The sequence below is a fragment of the Branchiostoma lanceolatum genome, chromosome 7 (genome assembly GCF_035083965.1).
Source record: "Branchiostoma lanceolatum isolate klBraLanc5 chromosome 7, klBraLanc5.hap2, whole genome shotgun sequence".
NCBI classification, from domain to species: Eukaryota; Metazoa; Chordata; class Leptocardii; order Amphioxiformes; family Branchiostomatidae; genus Branchiostoma; species Branchiostoma lanceolatum.
This window is the reverse complement of record NC_089728.1, coordinates 11,477,966-11,496,888: the sequence shown is the minus strand read 5'-3', so window position 1 is coordinate 11,496,888 and position 18,923 is coordinate 11,477,966. Positions and strand designations below refer to the sequence as shown.

The 18,923-nt window shown below is 39.5% G+C and overlaps 1 protein-coding gene across 3 annotated transcripts in view; it reads left to right on the top strand.

The window, feature by feature from the left end:
- The window catches only part of LOC136439277 (exocyst complex component 2-like), a 42,943-nt gene extending 26,203 nt beyond the window's left edge, over window positions 1-16,740 (top strand). For all 3 annotated transcript variants that reach the window (XM_066434598.1, XM_066434601.1, XM_066434599.1), the window contains 4 exons: window positions 10,519-10,580; window positions 13,675-13,734; window positions 14,122-14,225; window positions 14,419-16,740. In XM_066434598.1, coding sequence (XP_066290695.1) covers window positions 10,519-10,580; window positions 13,675-13,734; window positions 14,122-14,215 — 216 coding nt within the window. In that variant the 3' untranslated portion in view covers window positions 14,216-14,225; window positions 14,419-16,740. The remainder of the gene's footprint in view (window positions 1-10,518; window positions 10,581-13,674; window positions 13,735-14,121; window positions 14,226-14,418) is intronic.
- Window positions 16,741-18,923: the final 2,183 nt, after the last annotated feature.

Genomic DNA, 18,923 nt, shown 5'->3' with positions numbered 1-18,923 from the left:
GTGGTATTTTATTATAGGAGTTGAGGAGAGACAATCAAAAAACTTTTTTCCTTCTTTGGGTTCATTTACGATCACCCAGTATTATTTACAGTCTTATCTTCATCAAGGAAGAAGTCTCCTAACAACCCCATCAGCCTTTAAAAGCAGTAGCCCTGATACAGGGTTTGATTTTAAGCATTCAAGTACAAGTACAAGTACCAAGTTTGCTTTGGCCAGTCGTGTTAGAGGGATATGGGCTACAAAAAGAAGCAACTATCACGCTTTTTTTCTTGTTATAATATAGTTGTCCATGGATGGTGATTGAACCTTAATTCAACCTTAAGCTCTTTAGTGGCCCCTTCTCCTGTTAGGCCTAAGTTGAGATGCCACACAAAAGCTCAACAACAACTCATCCATGTAGGATCCTTGCAAAGTGAGTCCCTGTGGATCCTGTGGTGTCACTTTTTAATCTGGGTGTTCTGGCTGCTGGGAAAAGCTGTCATTAGTGTGAATCAATGTCTGAACCTCCATTGATTTTGTCTGTTGGCACAGGTAGTTAAGTTTAATCACGCTTTCATGTGACGTCTTCTACATTTCTACCTCTAGCAGGTTATATGTTGTGTTTGTGTTGCTATAAGGTTGTACATTTTGTTTGTCAGTTATATCATTGCTTTGAATGTGAGTTTGTTACCTGGAGCCTCTGATGTGAAAAACACACTACTTGAAAGGCTTGCTGTAAGGAAGTTTATTGACAAAAGCACAGAGAGATTCGTAATGTCTTCTACAAATATAGATACAGAAAGGTAGACTTGATTTTAGTAACATAGTAATACACTGTAACAAGGTATGTCAATACAGCTTAACTACTGTTCACACTACGTTTTTCTAACATCTAAACATAAATGTATAAAAACAATGTTAACTGTTCAGTCATATTTAAACAAGCAGAAGCTATCACAAGTTTTTGTCCATATTCATCTTGCAAAGGAAAGATACCTCATGAAAGTCACAACATCACCCCTCCGTTGACATTGATCCTGCCCCTCGCTGGAGAGAAAATTGTATTCCTCAGACTCATCATCCAAATTGACCCTGGCATACACCCTGAAATTATCCCCTCCCAGCGCGTCTTTTATTCATCTAAATCTAATTCCAGTGAAGGTACATGGAACCCCTGTGCCATTAAGGTATTAACGCCAGCGACCCTTTCTGCCATGAACCCTGGACCGTCTGTAAGCTATCTCCATTATAATATTATCTCAGTCTTGTATTGGTTAACCCTGAGGATACTTCCAGGCCACTGGGTACAGCTACTATTTGGTTGTAATCATTCTCTACTCAATGGAAGACTGTCCTCAAGTTGATGAATTAAGTCCTCCATCTCTTGTGGAAGGATTTATGTATAAAGCGACAGACTAAAAGTGGGTGAAAATGTGAATTTGAATTTCACGACTTTAATTAAGGACTTATGCCCAGAGAAGTTTCTTCAAATACTTACACTCAAATACACTTGTTTGAAAACTGCTGATTAATATTTAACTAAGAATTTAAATTTAGCTGTGCTTGGGCTGAAGAAAGGGTGAATCATAACATCAGAAAACTTAGAAATTCACAAAAGGTCTGATGTCAGGCAAGTGGTACATTTTCAAGAATGGAGATTTGTTGGGTCAAGAATGATTGAATTCATGAGGAGATAGTAATTAAAGGGAAAGGGGAATGACTTATCCTGTATATTTATGACTGCCTTAACCTTTTAAAGGGCAATTAATGCGACAAATGCAGGGAAAAGTAATGCTTGGAACCAATAAACGTGAATATTAGTAACCTACATGTATGCTGTACCTGTACATGAATGGGAGTCTTAGGAAATCTCACGAAGCCAAAAAAACACAGATAAGTAAGAAAGTGCCCAACGTGGGTAATTTTCTCTGTGGCTAAATTGTTGAGGGTCCAAACAATTTGACCTCTGGCTAACCTTAGTCTCCTCTTAGTTTCCTCATCAGGCCCTGAAGGGCACTACATCCCTTCCCATAGTTCCTCACTAATGGGGCGTGTCCGTGGTACTGACAGCACATCCACAGCAGATCCTTCTCCACTTCGCAGCAGGGATAAATCAGAAACGGTAGACTGGCTGGCTGGTGGCTCATCCCTGGTAACCGGCAGTGGAATGGTACGAGGTGTCTAATACATGGACGCTACATCCCACAATCCATCTGGATAAGCAGCCCATATGTAACCTACAAAATGGTGCACTGCAGGGTCATTTGGGAAGTGTTTTTTTTTTAACGAAGTTTCAGACTTTTTCCGAGAGGCTTTCGTTAATCTTTAACCTTAAACAGTCTGCAGAGGCTTCAGTTGGTTATGGTACAGCAGTGATAGAGAGTGAGGTTGAGAGTTTGCTATGCTTGTCAGAGGTTTCATCTTTACACTCCCTCCTTGCAAATCCCTTCTTCTCCTTCCTCTCACAGCTGTGATTTCTCTTGTATGTGGATTATCATGATTACACCCTCTAGAGAGAGACAAAATAGAAGTAAATTCGCTAATGGCTCTGACCCGAAGACTCAACATATAATTCTCTCCTTCAATAAGAGTCAATTACTGTGTCTGTTGTTGACCCTTGACATGCCCTTTGCATACATTCACCTTTACATGGAAAAGGCTTTTTGTTCATTATGGAATCAATGATGGTGTATTGTCATGTGCGCAGGTATTCTCCTTTGAGCATTTGCCAAGAGGAATGCACCGTGCCTAGGTGGTCTTGTTTATCCGTACATGTAGCCTGTCTGTGTTGGGTTAATAGTTTGTTTAGTGTACCAAATAATGCTGGTATGTTAGATTTCTATCTTAGCTGTGTTTGTGTTGTTGCCTCTTTCCACCTTTGTTCCTTTGTGCCATCCTCTTTTTCTTTGATGTTTACCTACAACCGTGCCATACACATAATATATCATGTCCTCTTAAACAGTAGCAGGACACAGTATCAGCCTTTTTATTTCAACGTTGACTCATATACATGGTCAGAAATATGCAGGAAAGGTGTATAGAATAAAACATTTAACATAATGAGTTTGAGCTGCTCTGACAGGTATAATCAGTGTGAGTAAATGCAGGAAGGACCCCGCTAATACCACACCTCCAAGTCACTCCTGGTTTATAGAATGCCCAGCATGCCGAAGGTTAAATCAGAATAACCTAGGAAGCTAAAAGGTTACGTGGATGTGTAGTTGGTAAACAGATAATGCTGCCCTCTCGTAAACTGACAGTTTTAAGTGTAGTCTTGAACATTATCAGTGTGCAATGAGCCAGGAAGTCAAAGCTTTTAGCGACCTTTAGTACAGAACCGTGACCTGTTGTCAGTGTCCAGGACTCGATTGTGCCCAAACTCTGTGTAAAAGCCCATCCTGAAATCCAGCTATTGGGAAAAGCCAAAACTGTAACTTACATGATACAAACTTAGCATCTGGAAACCTTACATGATGATCAGTGTTTACCATCAACATCCCAAGAGAAATGCTGACCCTTAGATCATTTAAAAATGCAGCAATCAACATTCATATGCTACATTTTACTGGCAAGAAAAGAGAATAAAATGTTGATATACATCTAGGTGACCTTGTGTTGACCCCTTGGCACTTGAAGGGAAATGACCTTGCCTTTTAGCAATAATTGGTGTCTAAATATATCTCATCTGATCTGGTTTTTATTTATTCATGGAAATAAATTATTTGCAGTAAAAAAGGTGTGTAGGAAATCTTTTGAGTTGAGGTGTTTTTGTGTGTGTATGTGTGTGTGTGTGTGTGTGTGTGTGTGTGTGTGTGTGTGTGTGTGTGTGTGTGTGTGTGTGTGTGTGCACGCATGCATGGTTTGGTTTGGTTTGGTTTGGTTAGAATTAACCCTTACTAATAGCTACAAATGATATGGTTCAAAATACTTCCAAGCAATAAAAGAATTATGGGCAGTTCAGACTCTAATCCTTAAGTAAAATACACAGAAGAACTCCTTTACATAGAATACAGGCCAGTTCTAAATTGAGCGAGTGACAGGGCAGGCTGTGTCACAGGGCTTTTAGTGACCTTCAGTGACCTTTAACATGATAACCTGACCTGTGTGTCATCATGGCTTTAAATGCCTGTCAATTTAGAACATCCCTAAGCCAGGATGTCTGTCTTTCTGACTATATGTGTCTCCACTATTAGACACACAGAAATGCTGCTGCCTGATAATTGGACAAACCTTCTGAAAAGTTTGACTTACAAAAAGTAATAAAAATATTGAAATTGAATTAGCCTGTGCAGCAGACAAAGAGGCATTGCATGACATTTGGTGTATGATACAAGAATGAATCATGTTACTACGCTGTGATACATCACACAGTCAGTAGTAATATCCCAGGGGTCATGCATCATTTTACTAACATTACAGTGTTGACACAGGTCTATTATAGGAAGACACCCTGGGAGCACAGATTCAAAATGCGTCTTTGATTTTTGTTTTACAGTTATGATTGATGTATGATTGGCAAAATTGCTCAGTATTCTATAATACTGCAGCTGCAGCAGTTATCTCTACATTCTGAGGTCACCTGCCATTTATTCTGAGTACTGCTCATGGACACAACTGCTAGTCTTGTACAAGTAATGTTGTTAAGTGTTGTTAAGTGCATTTTGTACCAGCTCAAATTTTAAAAAATATAATTGAATGTCAAAATAATACAAGGTAAATGTCATACAACAGTTTGTATACATACATGTACTATAAACAATGAATTGTTATATCAACTAACTTAATTTGTACTGGACCTTCGTACAGTTGAGATGTAAAAGTCCAATCAAATATGTTAGTTTGTATATTCAGTTGTATTGGTTAAACTCAATAGGAAGAAGGTTGACAATATTAACAATCCAGCAATGTTCTTGTCAAAACTTAGGCCATAATGTTGTAAACCTTTTTCATGTCAGACAATGATAGATCATCTATGTGCAACATGAGCTGGCTCTGTTATGAAAAAAATATCATATGTGATAATTAGTTATGAGCATATGGCTATGACAGCCACGCATGTACAGATGAGGTTTCATCCCCATAATTTATCATGCAGACTTAATGCACCACCTTGTTAAATGTAGCAGGCCATCTGCGATGACGTCAGTCTAAAGGTTCTCGGTACCTTCAAAGGTAGTATCCGACAGTTTTGATGATAAACGGCCTCTCTTCACACACCTGCATTAAGCCTACCCTATAATTTATAGGTCAACTGTTCATCATTTAACCAGTTGGCCCATATATTGCCCTTTGCACACTGTCTGTTACCTGTGAATATGTTTTTGTCTACTGGCCTTTCTTCTCAGAGGACAATAAAACATCTGGTACAGCGATAATTCCTTTGCTTTGACTTTTAGGCAGATCAGACAAATGTAGATTGACATGCATGTTAAAGATAGACATTGATTTTGTACCACACTTGGAACAGCCGTTGGACGTTATGATGTTGACCTCCTTTGCATCTGTGCTTGTTGTACCATACGTACATGATCACAAGCACAACGTACAGCTCAGGAAGGACACCCTGTTATGATGTGTGTGTAGCCCCTGTAGCTGCACAGAGTTAGAAAGCTATAGGACACGGAAATGTTTGTAGCATGTGTCATTTCACATTTCAATTGACAATTATGATCAATAAAGACAGCTGTTGTTTCCGTGTTTTGTATTTGATACCAATTCCACATGGAGATTTGATATGACACTCATTTATGAATTATAACTTGAGTCAGAATCCTTTCCCTTTCATTCAACAATTTTACTACCATCACTGTCATGCAATGTTTTTTCTGTTGCCTGAATCACTTTGATTCATTTCCCAGTTGATTTGATCCATCAAGTTAACCTGGCTTTATGACTAAGTGTTTTATCCCTGAGTCTGACATCATCATGTTTTTGTTAGATGTGCTGGATGAGTGTTTCTGTCTTTGCCTGTTTTACAATGTACCAACGATTTCCTGTTTCCTATGTTACCAATGACTTTGTATTTCCTGTTGTATGACCCCCTTCCTGTACAATCAGGTTAGAAGAGAAGATCAGAAGATGTATACTCATGAAATTACAGCGGCGTGACTGCCAACATTAATCCAATAAGGCAAACTTCCCTTACCCATCCCTTATCGATTGTTGTTGTAATATCTTCAGTTACTCTGAACATCTGAGGAAGGAAGAACTGGACAGAGCTGGTACAACTGCTGGCATTTGGTGGCAATCAAATATTGATGCTTGTTTTATGTGAGTAATTGAAACAATGACTCAGGCATAATTTATTCAATGGCATGTGCCAACAGAGATGAAGCACAATTAAAATCTGTCATCAAATGGTTTTATTTATTGTCTTTTCATAAGCCTTTATATTGTTTTTTATCACTTTTCCATCTGGAGGTCTAATGTGATGTCATTCTTCAACTGTCATGCTTGGACATGATTAAAGAAACGTTCCAACAATAATGAACCAAATGATGGTACATGTAATGTCAACTCTGCCTGGTGCCCGAAGACCACTTCATTGAAAAAACTGAATTTGAAGAGATCTACTAAAAGCAGCATCAGTAATCCCTGAGGTATGCACTCTTCAGGTATCCAGGTGTTCAGGACATTCATGAGAGAGCCCAATTTTTTTAATGTGGCAGTCTTAGGGTACCCTGCATAATCAAGAGAGTCGGCATTAGTGCCAGTAACAAATTTTTGTCAAAGAAACAATTACACTTAGTCTAGTACATGTATACAAAAGTAAACACTTTTTATGTTCACTGGTAAAATGTGTTCCCTGCAGCAGATGTCTTATTACTCTCTCAACCTGCCAACTTGAAGAATGTTAGATGCTTTATCTTATATTGGATGTTTTCCAAAGGTTCCTCCAAGTAATTTCATCCCTGACTTCCCACTGCATTTGATGCCCCGCTCCCAGACAACTTCCAGATTGATTTGATCAATATTGCACATGGTGTATGATTTCATATCTGTTTCATGATCATTTAGAAGTCATATCAAGCTATAACAAGAAGAATGGTCCCCAAAAGACTGTCAACTTGTAGGTTTGATTTAACTGTTGAAAGTACATGTAGCTCTGATTGCAGTGCAGCTTCTTGATTATATCTTTCTGTAGACATGTTAGTTGGAATTGCAACATACTTCACCAAAGCCATCTTCCTATAAATTGAAAATGTCCTTTAGTATAAAACACCGCCTTATTGATAGTTTGGGATGTGTGGTAGAGTCAGCAATATGGCATCTAGAAGTCAAGCTTAGTAACAATTCATGTTTACTTTTTTTTCATAATTGTATCTCACAGCTTAATGCTTTCATTATTTAACCATGAATATAGTTGCATCTAACAAACTCTTTGCTTGTAGACATGTTTTTGTGTCCAGTTGCCATATTGAATTGTTGACCTCTTCTATCTGAAAGGGCAGAGGCAATTTTACTCTTCACTGCAGGGTGCTGTAATATTCCCATCATGCTAGTGGAGAGTTACCATCAGTAGTGGTCCCCTGTACAAAACCAGTCATCTAGACTTCCTCTGTTTCTGGTACAAGCCCACTCACCACTTTGAATTCGGTTCTATGTACAGCCAAGCAATTGAAGCATTTTGTGCTCTTCATGCTGGCCAGTAAAATAATAAGGATATTGTTATTGCACAACCTTACCAACTGCAGGATTTCTTATCATCAAATAAATAAAAGGTACCAAAAATTAGATATGCAGAGCTACATATGGATGTGACAATAATACCATCAAGCAGTCATGCTGTGTGCCGTCAAAGCTAGTGTACATGTATATGTGCTGTGCTGATGAAGGGTCGTTAAACCATTAGTAATTTGATGTTGTCATCCTTGTAAGTCTGTCCCAATTTAGTAGAAATTTGCATTTGATTGGTTTCTAGCTCTATGATAAACTCCTTTTTCAGGTTGACATGTCCAAATCCTCCGCTGCACACGCACAGCCTGTTAGGCTCTGTTCTCTGTCAGTCGGGTACTTGGCTTGACCAGTGTACTTCTGGGCCCAGTGCAGAGCAGTCATTAGTTAAACCTGGGGTCAGTGCTGCAGGAGGCAGCTGGACCTGCCAGTCAATTGACCTTTTCCAATGGTTCTCCAAGTAATTTCATCCCTCACTTCACACAGCAAATAGCTCCAAGCCCCCAGTCTGATTGGTCCGTTCCACGCTGCATATTCCTGATAAGACATCTCATCCACTCCTGCTGCAGAGGATGCTGCCTTTTGTGAGACATTGTCAGTAGATTACAGTTAATTCTGCAGTTAAGAATAACAGCACCATCAACAGGGGGCTATCACTTTAAATAAACCACTTTAATAGTGAGTTTGACAGCAATGATGTTTTAGTTAGACTCCTGTCCCATCTCAATGTGTATGGGACACAGTCATTCTGCTAGGAAGTTTTGTACAATGTGTCAATGCCACAGAATTTTAGAATTTGCTCTTAACCTTATAAATGTTCTTGAATTTCATAATAGAGTGCTATAAGTCATCATTATGGGTTTTTGATCAATAGGACTCTTTTAGGCAATGACTATTAAGCTGTACATGTAGTCTGGTACATCAATATCTAAAATTCTACTTGATGTTGTCATGTTGCCAGATTTCATACAGTAATTTGTTGGTCAATGCAATAGCCTGTATATGCCTAACCTTAAGCACTGTACAGGTGCCACAAATTTGGACTCAGTTTGGGAAATGAAAAGGCTAGAGGTTGAAAGCCATCTTATTGCACATACACATAGGTTTGAGGTGTCTGAAATGATTCGTATGTGCCAGTTGCAGGCATTAGTCTGAGAAGTTTTCAGAGCCAGATTGAGATTAGTTTGTTGCTAATGGAATCTTTGCCTCATTGCCTACATCCCAAATGTTAATGGCATCAATGAAGAACTTTCTTCACAGAAAGAGAAATGTGCCCATTCCTACTTATCTGAATTTTTCAGGAAGGCATTTCGACTAATGTGTTTGGGAGATTTTCAATTTGCCGCCTACAACCTTGCTAGCAGTAATCTTTCCGTGCCAGCATCGATCCCTTTTCTGTGATAAATAAGTTTCTTCCCATCCAAATTAATCCCAGTCCACAATTCATCAGGCTGGGTGGTTAGAAACCAGCTGATTTCTGCGCCAACGAATGGAAAAAGGGTGGGAAAGCCGGTGGTAATGACGGGGATACCGCTGCCGTCGCACAACAGGTGTCACATCGGGTACTTTTGCGTCGACAGAGATGCAGGAGATAAAAGCATGGGACGATCACTCTTCCGCCACAGAGCAATTAAAGGGAAGTTTGCGGCCAGTTCCCTAATTTATGGCAAAAGCATCTCTTGGTGGAAAAGTTTTAATGATGTGACACAATGACAAATGGTTGAGGGAAGTGTAGCCGCGATGGAAGATTGAAAGTTTCACGGAGCAGGGATATGCATGCACATACATATTTTGTATTTGCAAAAATGGTACTGACGAACTTCATGTGAAGTGAACAGAATGTGCATCAATGTTGCAATCTGGAACTGATTTTGAGAAAAGGGACAAACCAATTGAAGTATCATTCGAGGGTGTGTTTGGGGGTACACAATCCAATGTTAACTGCCAGTGGAAATTTTTTTTCCGTCACTCTGCCTTTTTTAAAAATCTCTTTCAACCATCACATGATATGAATGTTTGGTGAAATCAAACAGTATAAACAGTGTAAAAGCTATGATGATGATGAAAAGCTATGCATTTTCCATCTAGTATTGCAACTGCAACATGGACAGCACACATAGCCATAATGGATGTAGGGAGGCTAAGCTGTTAGCATACCCAACAGAAGTAATCCTCTATTACAGATATCTCCAGGGAACCACTGGTTTAGAGTCGTTATCTTAGAAGCATTTCAAAATGTCATCTACTCCATGAGTCATTTATATTTATGTAAGTCAGGCTGAAGAGCTACATAATCCCAACTGTGTGGGTAACATGAGGACCATGAATGGTATGACCACCCATAGAGCACAGGGCATGTTTCCTACCCTTAAGGCCACATGTAGTTTTATGTGATCTACTATGCACCTCCATATGTCAATTTATTGTTAAACCAAAAAAATTGGTTGAAAGATGGGGCTTCATTTTGTTTCATCAGTACTTTTAGAGGAAAAAAGGTATCATGTTGGTATACCTTTCAACATTCCCAAGTACAGAATATCAAGCAGCACATGCCTCTAGTTTTCAGTGAGCTCACCTTACTTTCCGTGGGCCCAGAAATGTTAGCATCACGTGCTGGCAATTTTCATCAGAAGTGCAGCTTGGCCCTGGAGCCTTGAAGTTGGGTGGTCCTCAAAATTCTGGCCAAATTTTATGACAACATAGCAGTATTGTAATATATGAAAAATATGAACTTGGGTGAAGGTGAGAGAATGTGAGCCCCATGTAACACAACTCTAACTGTTACAGTAACTGTTCTTTCGCAGAACAAATTGGCTCTCTGTGACAGTCTGATAACATTTTTGTGACATTTTCTGTTTCCTTCAGGCACGTCTGGAGCTGTGTGCGCTACAAGATGCTCTTGCACTGTACAAGACCCCAGAGTCCAGGTAACCATGATAGAATTTTAATTTAAGACATCAAAACCCTCCACATCACACAGCCTCTGTCAATTTTTCAAACATGCCCAATCTATATGCCATTACTCACTCCAGTGAGTTTCATGAGCAGGTTGGAATCATGATAAAAAAGATTCTGGTTTACCTTAAATGTTTGATATTGATTTTGATCAAATTGAAAGAGTCAGGGAAAATAATAGAGATAGAAATTGAAGCAGAAAGAGAGAAAAATGCACTCAAAAAGTTGAAGGAAATTACTTTAAATGAAGATGACAACCTCAAGGCCAAACATCTGCTTGGACCAATTTCAGTTGGAGAAATTTCATTAGACTGCAAATGATGATTGATCAGGCGGGTATTCACTCTGCACTACACACGAATCTGTGATTAATCATTCATAAAAATGACTAGTTCCTGGCACGTCATTTCCTTTGATCTGCACCGTATCCCTGCATAATGTCATCCAAAACAGATGTTTTATTACACAGTAGACAGGGTACTTATTAGCATTACCAATGACACATGGCTAACATAACTACCATTGTGATGCCAGTGGTTTCAATCAAATATTCATTCCCTCTTAGAGATTCCATTTCATGTTGTTCACCCTTTCAAACGATTACCACATCACAGAAGTACCGCCGTGATGACACTGTCGATCTCCTCATCTCCTATATCCAATACTGCACGCCTGATATTTTACCGACAGATGGCTTTATTTGTTTAAGAAACAGGTTTGTGTGTTAACTGCCCCCTGGCATGATATTCCCACATTTTCCATTTTGCTGAAAGCCCCGTTATGTTGCCCCTGAGAAATGCCATGGCTGTGCCGTTATTAAAAGTGTAATTACCAACTTTCTTTGATCTTCCCCATACTGTTCTCTCCATGCTGCAATGTCCCGTAATGAGCCCTTGTGATATTGCCTGTTGTAATGCTAACCTTCCACTAATGCCTGTTATCTTGCTGAGGTTCTATAAATTGTTATTGGTTACCTGGGAGTCTCCAGGCAATTTTTGTTCGATGTTCCTGCTGAGAATATTGCGTAATGTTGCATGAAAATGTAACAAATTCTTCCATCAGCTATTAGAAATTTCATAACATCGTGAACAGATGGAAAAAAATTGCATTCCAAAATTCATAACATTACTGTTCAGATGTGATAGATTTACACATGAGAAACAAAATGTCTGGAATTACGGCAGTTATTTCTTAACATTCATTAAGGAGTTCAAAGAAAAAATGCTGGTGTGTGATCTCTTTGATCTTTGTACTTTTCTGGTGCCTTCTTGTGGTGGGGTAGGCTGTCCTTATGCTGGTCTGCAATCACTCAGTAAGAAAAAAACAGCCCTGTTAGCGGTACCTGTTAGTGTTTATTCCTTGTAAATGCCTCTGGCTATTTTACCAACAAAAGAGATGATTTCAGCCGTTAAGATCCTCCCAACATCTGCCTTATGATAAGCAAGTCAAAGGACCCCTCTGTAAAGCTTAATTCTCTACAGTAATTGTAAAGTAAGATTTTGGAGGTGGAAACAGTCTGTGTTTGTGAAAACATTTTACCAGACAATTTCAATGTTTATCCCCCCCACACATGATATTGGCTATGGGATTAATTATTATTGATTTGGAATAAGACTGCTAATTTTGTCAAAATAGAATGCCACATTTTCTCGGCTCACAGCATCAAGGCGCCCTGGGCCCTGTATCTGCTCCATCAAGTCTTTCAAGAAATGATTCAATGTTGTATCACATATTTGCGTACAATATCTATGTTGTGCAAGGTAAATCAAAACAGGCCAACATTCATGAATGACAGCTTTTAAGAGTTCATACCGCCAGTCTAGAAAGTTTTGGAACAGTGGTATTTCACCTTGGAGTCAAATCTATATGTCAAGACGTTCCATATATGGGGCCGTGAATGGCAGAAATATGAGCCCTATTAGCACTATAGTTGTGGTTTGAACAGCAATAACTGTTGCAACCATAACTGTTTGACAAATTGCTACACAACCTTTAGCATCACAATAAAAACCTAATGACTTGGATGTGTCACGGCTTCGCAAGGGAAGATCAAAGCTCAGCCGTCGGCTTTGATATGCAGCTTAACAAGTTGCCAACGTGATATTTGCTACCAATTCATCACCAAGCCATGCACCCAGAGAAGCTCAACAGCCGCCAACAGAGTTTTTAAATTACAAACTTTCTGACAATTGGTTCTGCAGCTTCCCACAGTAGCCATTGGATGATACAAAATATGGGGATGCTCCCTATAGCTAGCACCACGATATAGCTGTGTAAAGTTGATGCTCTCAATAAAATGTTATGTCAAGTGGTTTTATGTTAATTGTTCAACAGTTCGTACATAAAGAATATGGCCACTTGCAAAGTGGCTGTAAAAGGCGGCAGTATGGCGGCAGAAGTGCTCAGATGTGATGACACCTATAGGAGAAATGGTCAATAGTTGGTAGCCGTGCTACCAAGATTTACTGCGACTCCCATGATAGTTATGTTTTACTGCACATTGGATGAAAAGGGCTGTTTTTGTGGCTTTCCCTCCTGTTTTGTGGTCAGTTTCAATACAAAAAGAGACAACCAAGAAAGAATTGTGAGACTTCTTGGAGCTTAACCAAAATACTGGCAAGAGGAAGATAATGGAGACCAGAATATTGAGCTTTAGTGACATGTTCACAGCACCCTTCCAATGATCCTTCCTGGCTAGTCCCTCATCAGTGCCTGGCCTCCAACCAGGAGGACCTTACATGTACACTTTGTACCATCATGAACAAATTCATAATGAGTGAGTGAATGAATGAATGAGTGAGTGAGTGAGTGAGTGAGAGTGAATGAATGAATGAATGAATGAATAAATGAGTTAATGAATGAGTGAGTGAGTGAGTGAGTGAGTAAATGAGTGAGTGAGTGAGTGAGTGAGTGAGTGAGTGAGTGAGTGAGTGAGTGAGTGAATGAATGAATGAATAAATATCTGGATTCTATCAACAGATATGATTATTTCAATTTTCAGACTCAGTTCAGTTACATGACATTGCTTGCAGTGTTGATTTACCTTGTTCTCTGGTGTTCTTCCAGTAAATCCTTCCATGATGCCTTGCAAATGGTTCCACCTGTCACCAGTGCAGCAGACAGAAAGTGAGGAAATTTCTTGAATTCTTTTTTTTCTACCACCATGACTATGATTATGCAATCTTAGAAATGCCTGCTATGTTAACCTCATTATTGATTAGATGATGAAGACTTGTATTTCACTTTATTTGTTCTTTATATTAATTTATTATAAGTCTTCTTTTTTCTAGTGTACTGAAATGCATGAATTTATATTTGTAGATATACCTTAAACATAATGTTATCATGTGACTTCCACTTTTTTCCGATAAGACTCAGTGTTAAGACAGAATCTAACATTTTCTCTTTCTCTTGCAAAGTAACCTGTAAACTGTTTCGGGCATCGGTGACTGGTATAATCATGACGAACAGATTCGTCAATGATAGATTGTTACCCTGTCTTTTTTCTTGCAGAAATCTAGAAGAACTTATGAACAAGTTCAAAAGCAACATGCAGTTGCAGCTAACATGCTTCAGAAGTGATTCCCTGAAGAGGACGCTAGTCTGACATGTCTAAGGTAAAACTGCTGTCCATCACTTGCTGATCTGATCCTGTGGAACTACTGTGTCTGAAGATGAAATAAATAAATATACAAATGTAGATGGGATAGATGTGACATTTCAGCAGATATTGTTGTATTCTTGGTGCAGCATTGAGTGTGTTAGTGGTATGGGTCAGGCAATGAAGTTGGCTCTCTTGTTCTCTTTCAGACAAATACATATAGGCGTTGTCGTGGGCCTTACAGTGGAGGTTAGGACAGAGGTGGTTGCAGTATAATGTGATTTTTTCCAAGCTCCTAACTGAATTCAGAGATTGCTTGCCACAGTCTCTCCTTGTATATTAGTTGTGGTAACATCTCAACTGCAATGTTCTATCTTTAACTTTAAGCACTGTCCAAGCAGATATCTTAAATGCTATGAAATGAACCAAGGGTTAGTAATAAACCATAAAAAAGTGGATATTTGATGTACATTTTGTTACTTTTTGTGATGAATATACACTGTAAGGCTTCTTTTTTTTAATTTTTGCATATTAGAAAGGCTGCTCAGGGTAGATTTTCAGACAAATATTGATACTGAACGTGAGAAGCTGTCATGAGAAATGGCAGTTACTCTGAGTTCAGGTACAATGTAATGAGGTGCCACATTGGGTCACAAAACGACCAACACCTACATCCTGCGTAAAGCCAGGGAGACGCAATTATGACGGCACGTTGGCGTTCCCCGGTGTTCCTACCAGCCCATACCTATCCCATCAACCACCTGGTGGGGAACCGTAGGTGACAGGTTGCGGTGCTTATTGGCACCTCAGGGTCAAACGTGAGCCACAGGTAGCACTTATTAGGAACTCCCCAGCTGGCGGCGGTCGGGCCTGGGGAGGGACGTAAGTGTGAGGTCTGTGACATGCAGCTTAAAGGAACATGGGAAACGGTCCTAATCACCCTCCCCAGAGGAATCAGCACCCAGCACAACTGCCAGGAGGGACACAAATCGTGCAAGGGTTCATTTTGTGCTTTTATTTGTGGTGGGCTGCGGGATGACACATTTGAGACCTTCGCATTGGAACAGGTGTCCCGCATTTCCAAGTCACTCTCCATCCCACAGTTGCTGCAGAATTCATCACAAGCTGCGGGTGACTCACATGCAATTTGACCTGTCTTTTTTACACGTAAACTTGAATGATTCAAATATCAATGTCCTTTGTCAGAAAAGAATGACATGTGGCAATTTCTTCACAACCTAAATGGGAAAAAAAGATTTCAATTCTAACTTATGCCCCTAATAAACTGGTTGTTTGGGGCTGTTTCCATATTCTATGTGTCTTCTTCCCACTTTTAGCCCTTGCTATTTCAAGCAAAGTCGGAGTTGAGCATTTGAAGTGTTTTTCTTGGTGACAATTCAGTATATCAAAGCCATGTATTTAATTACCAGTTGTCTGTTGCCGAAGGCAGGAAAGACTATTGAATGCATGTTTTAATAGAACCAAATCTAGGAACATCCATGAAGCTCTGTGAAGGGCCAAATGTACTGTCTTCCGCTGGGAATTATTCACCAGTGCATACGCAGCTGTCAATTAAAGATTGCCACCTCAGACTGATCACCCAGAGTTTTAGATTTTTACTCCAGAAATCGTTGTCACCATGGAGAATTCACATGATGGGCACAGGTGAACTTTCATCACTCCCTCCTTTGCTCGTTATACTGCCTATAGTGGTCTCACGGGACGTCCCTTACGCATGGGACCTGACACAGTGTCAGAAATTAATGTCATCTTAACAAGATCTCAACACGTCTTGAGAGGCAATTAAAGAGAGCTGAGGCAAGCTTGATTAGCTCATTAATTGGAGTTTGTCGCATCACTGCTATTCAAGTATCTTTCACTGGTGTGGAACCTTGAGGAATTTCCCTTAACCTTTGAGTCACCGATCAATGTTGATGACAGGATGGTAATTGCTGTTCACTGTTTGTTTGTTACTAAAGAAATCAACCATGAGGCTCACTCCCATATAGCATTGGCTGTCAGGAGAATGTGTTTAACTGAGGAGAATTGAGCATGCTAAATTTTGCAATGGCAGACAATTTTCATGACGTGAAACCAACGTCTTTCTCTCCCAGTTGGGAACAGAAATATGTATGCGAGTTATTATCAGCTAGTTATGTTATTCTGCAGCTTGTATGATTTCAAGCATTGCAAACAGCAAATATTGCACATTACAAGGTCAAACTACAAATGTACCATCAATACGGTACGGTGTTAGTGTGCTTGAATCTTCACATTTGCATAAAACATTTTAAACCGTAAAGATTCATTTCACATCACATGCCTCATGGGTATCAACCTGTCATCTACTCGCATCAAAATATTGCCTAATTTTGTGGATATGTGTTCACTGCACCGTCTAGACACTTGATGAAAATGCATGATGTTCACCTGATAAATCAAATGTATCTTGGCATGGATGTGCAATCATTGTTTAGACTTTATGATGTACAGGCTAGAATGCAATAAACAAAAGAAGTTCAAACAGTGAATGGTATGTTTTTGGTTTGTGTTTGTCTGTTTTACTGATTTCATTCTACTGTTCGGTAAAGAACAAGTAAAGCATACTCCTCTGGTAGAATGTGACTAGTGACTACAGCAGCTACTAGATCTACAGTAGTACGATTTTTCTAATGTGAATCAACTTTATAATTGTTGCCTTTGAAAAGTTCCACTAAAAAACTGTTTAACTTTAAGACCATGTGTTTCTTGGAAGCCTGTCCATTGTCCTATTTCTATAAGCACCAAGACAAAGTGTACTTTACATAGTATACTAACTAACAAGTTACATAGTGCCATAAAAGAAGGAAAGAGTACTCAAAGAATTTGAGAGTTTTCTAAACTACTAGTTTTGTTGAGAGGGTGACTGAGTTAAAATTGATGTCTCAGCTTAATGTACAAATTTACTCTGTCAGCTTTATATTTCTAAAGCCCTGCAGAAAAAGATCCTGGAAGACGATGAAAAGATGTAATAATCCAGTGTGGTGATGGATTAATGGGCTTACTCGTGTTGTTTTATCTCAGGTGGTGGGACAGTGTTTTCTTTATCAACTGCGCCGCCCTGGGAATTCCACCAAGGTTTTTAGAGGAATTTGTTCTTGCTAATAGAGCCCAGTGGCATTCCTCCCCACAGTAATTGTGCTCAGAGGGAATTTTGGTGCATGAACCATGGGCAGGCTTCCCTGGTCAGCAGAGAACAGCCTGCTGATTTGTCGCATTCTAATCATCGCAGCGTGAGGGAGCCGGAAATCCTACAGCAAAGGATTGATACAAATTGGTATTCTACATGACCCAGAAAGACATGGAATTCTATGACCAAAAGTTGTAGTTAAAACTTGTGTATGTCCATAGCATTTGCTCCTATTGAGTAAATACAACTGGTAATTTGTTTTTTTGCTGAGCCTCACGAAGAACAAGATATTTTGCTCGTGAGATACAAGATGTATGATTACGCTGCTACAAGATTGGACAGTCACTGTGTATTTGGATGGACAAAGTTGGCTTGAGTGTACCAAACTTCAGCTTGGTACTTGAATCTAGAGCGATGATTCATGTCCATTCACGTGAGTTATTTACTTCTGTGCGAGCCGCACAGAACAGTATGTTTTTTTCCAACACTACCACCATAAAGAATTTTTTCATCTCCAGCTGCTAATTGACTTAAATACTAAGAGAGTTTTGATTCTTTTTGCAAAATCAAAATGTACAATACATACAATTATAGATGGAACAGTCAGATAGAAATAAGAAGAGGTTGAAATCAGTTGACTTCAACCTAGTGATGGGACAGCATTGCTGCTAAGAGGGTGAAAATAATTGACCTCTCCACTGTATTTTTATCCCAACTTATGAGTCAGGAGACTCCATGTCTCCAAACACGCCAATGTTCAAGGTATGGCAGAAACCATCGTAATCCCCCAATCTGCCTGCCCACAACCCCATCACATGATACGGGTCCGTGGGTTTCAGGCAGCCGCCTTCCTAAAGCCCTGTACATGATCATGGTCCTCCACTCTTTTATTTGTGTGCCGCCATTCAAGACGATATGGGCATTAACATTGTACTTGGCGATGATTGATGAAATATACGTGCATAGATGTCGGCAATGACAATGACTTTAAAGGTGAAACCTTGTGGAACTAATTACCGCGCCCCATGAATGTAACCTCATGATAGCGGTATTGTGAGTTGAGTTATTAAGGATTCACCAGCATGAAGGGTAGTTTTCCAGCTGAGCTGATGTACTAGACAGTTTCTTCAGAGTTGACAGCCATGATTTAATTTTCCTCTGTTGCGCTGCCAAAGCCTTGGAACTATGAAATGTCACATATTCTCTTAAAGATGAGACCTGCTCTTTCGGTTATTGCATTGCTCAAGGAGCATAGGGCAAAACTGATGGAAGAGTGTGACATGGATGTTTTTTTTTATCAACTGAAATTGCATAACTGTTAAAGTTAGATTGGATGATTCTCTGTATGGTTGGAGGGGTTAATGCGTTGAATGTGAAATCCCACCGTTACCTTGTGATAGATATGACGTTATATATAATATTGTTGCCTTTGGTGCTGTATTCTCCTGTCTGTAAACATATTCCTGTAAGACTTAGTGCAGTAACTCATTTTGCAAGACAGACACAGTACATTTTGTCCTTGCACCACAGGCCATCCCTGTGGAT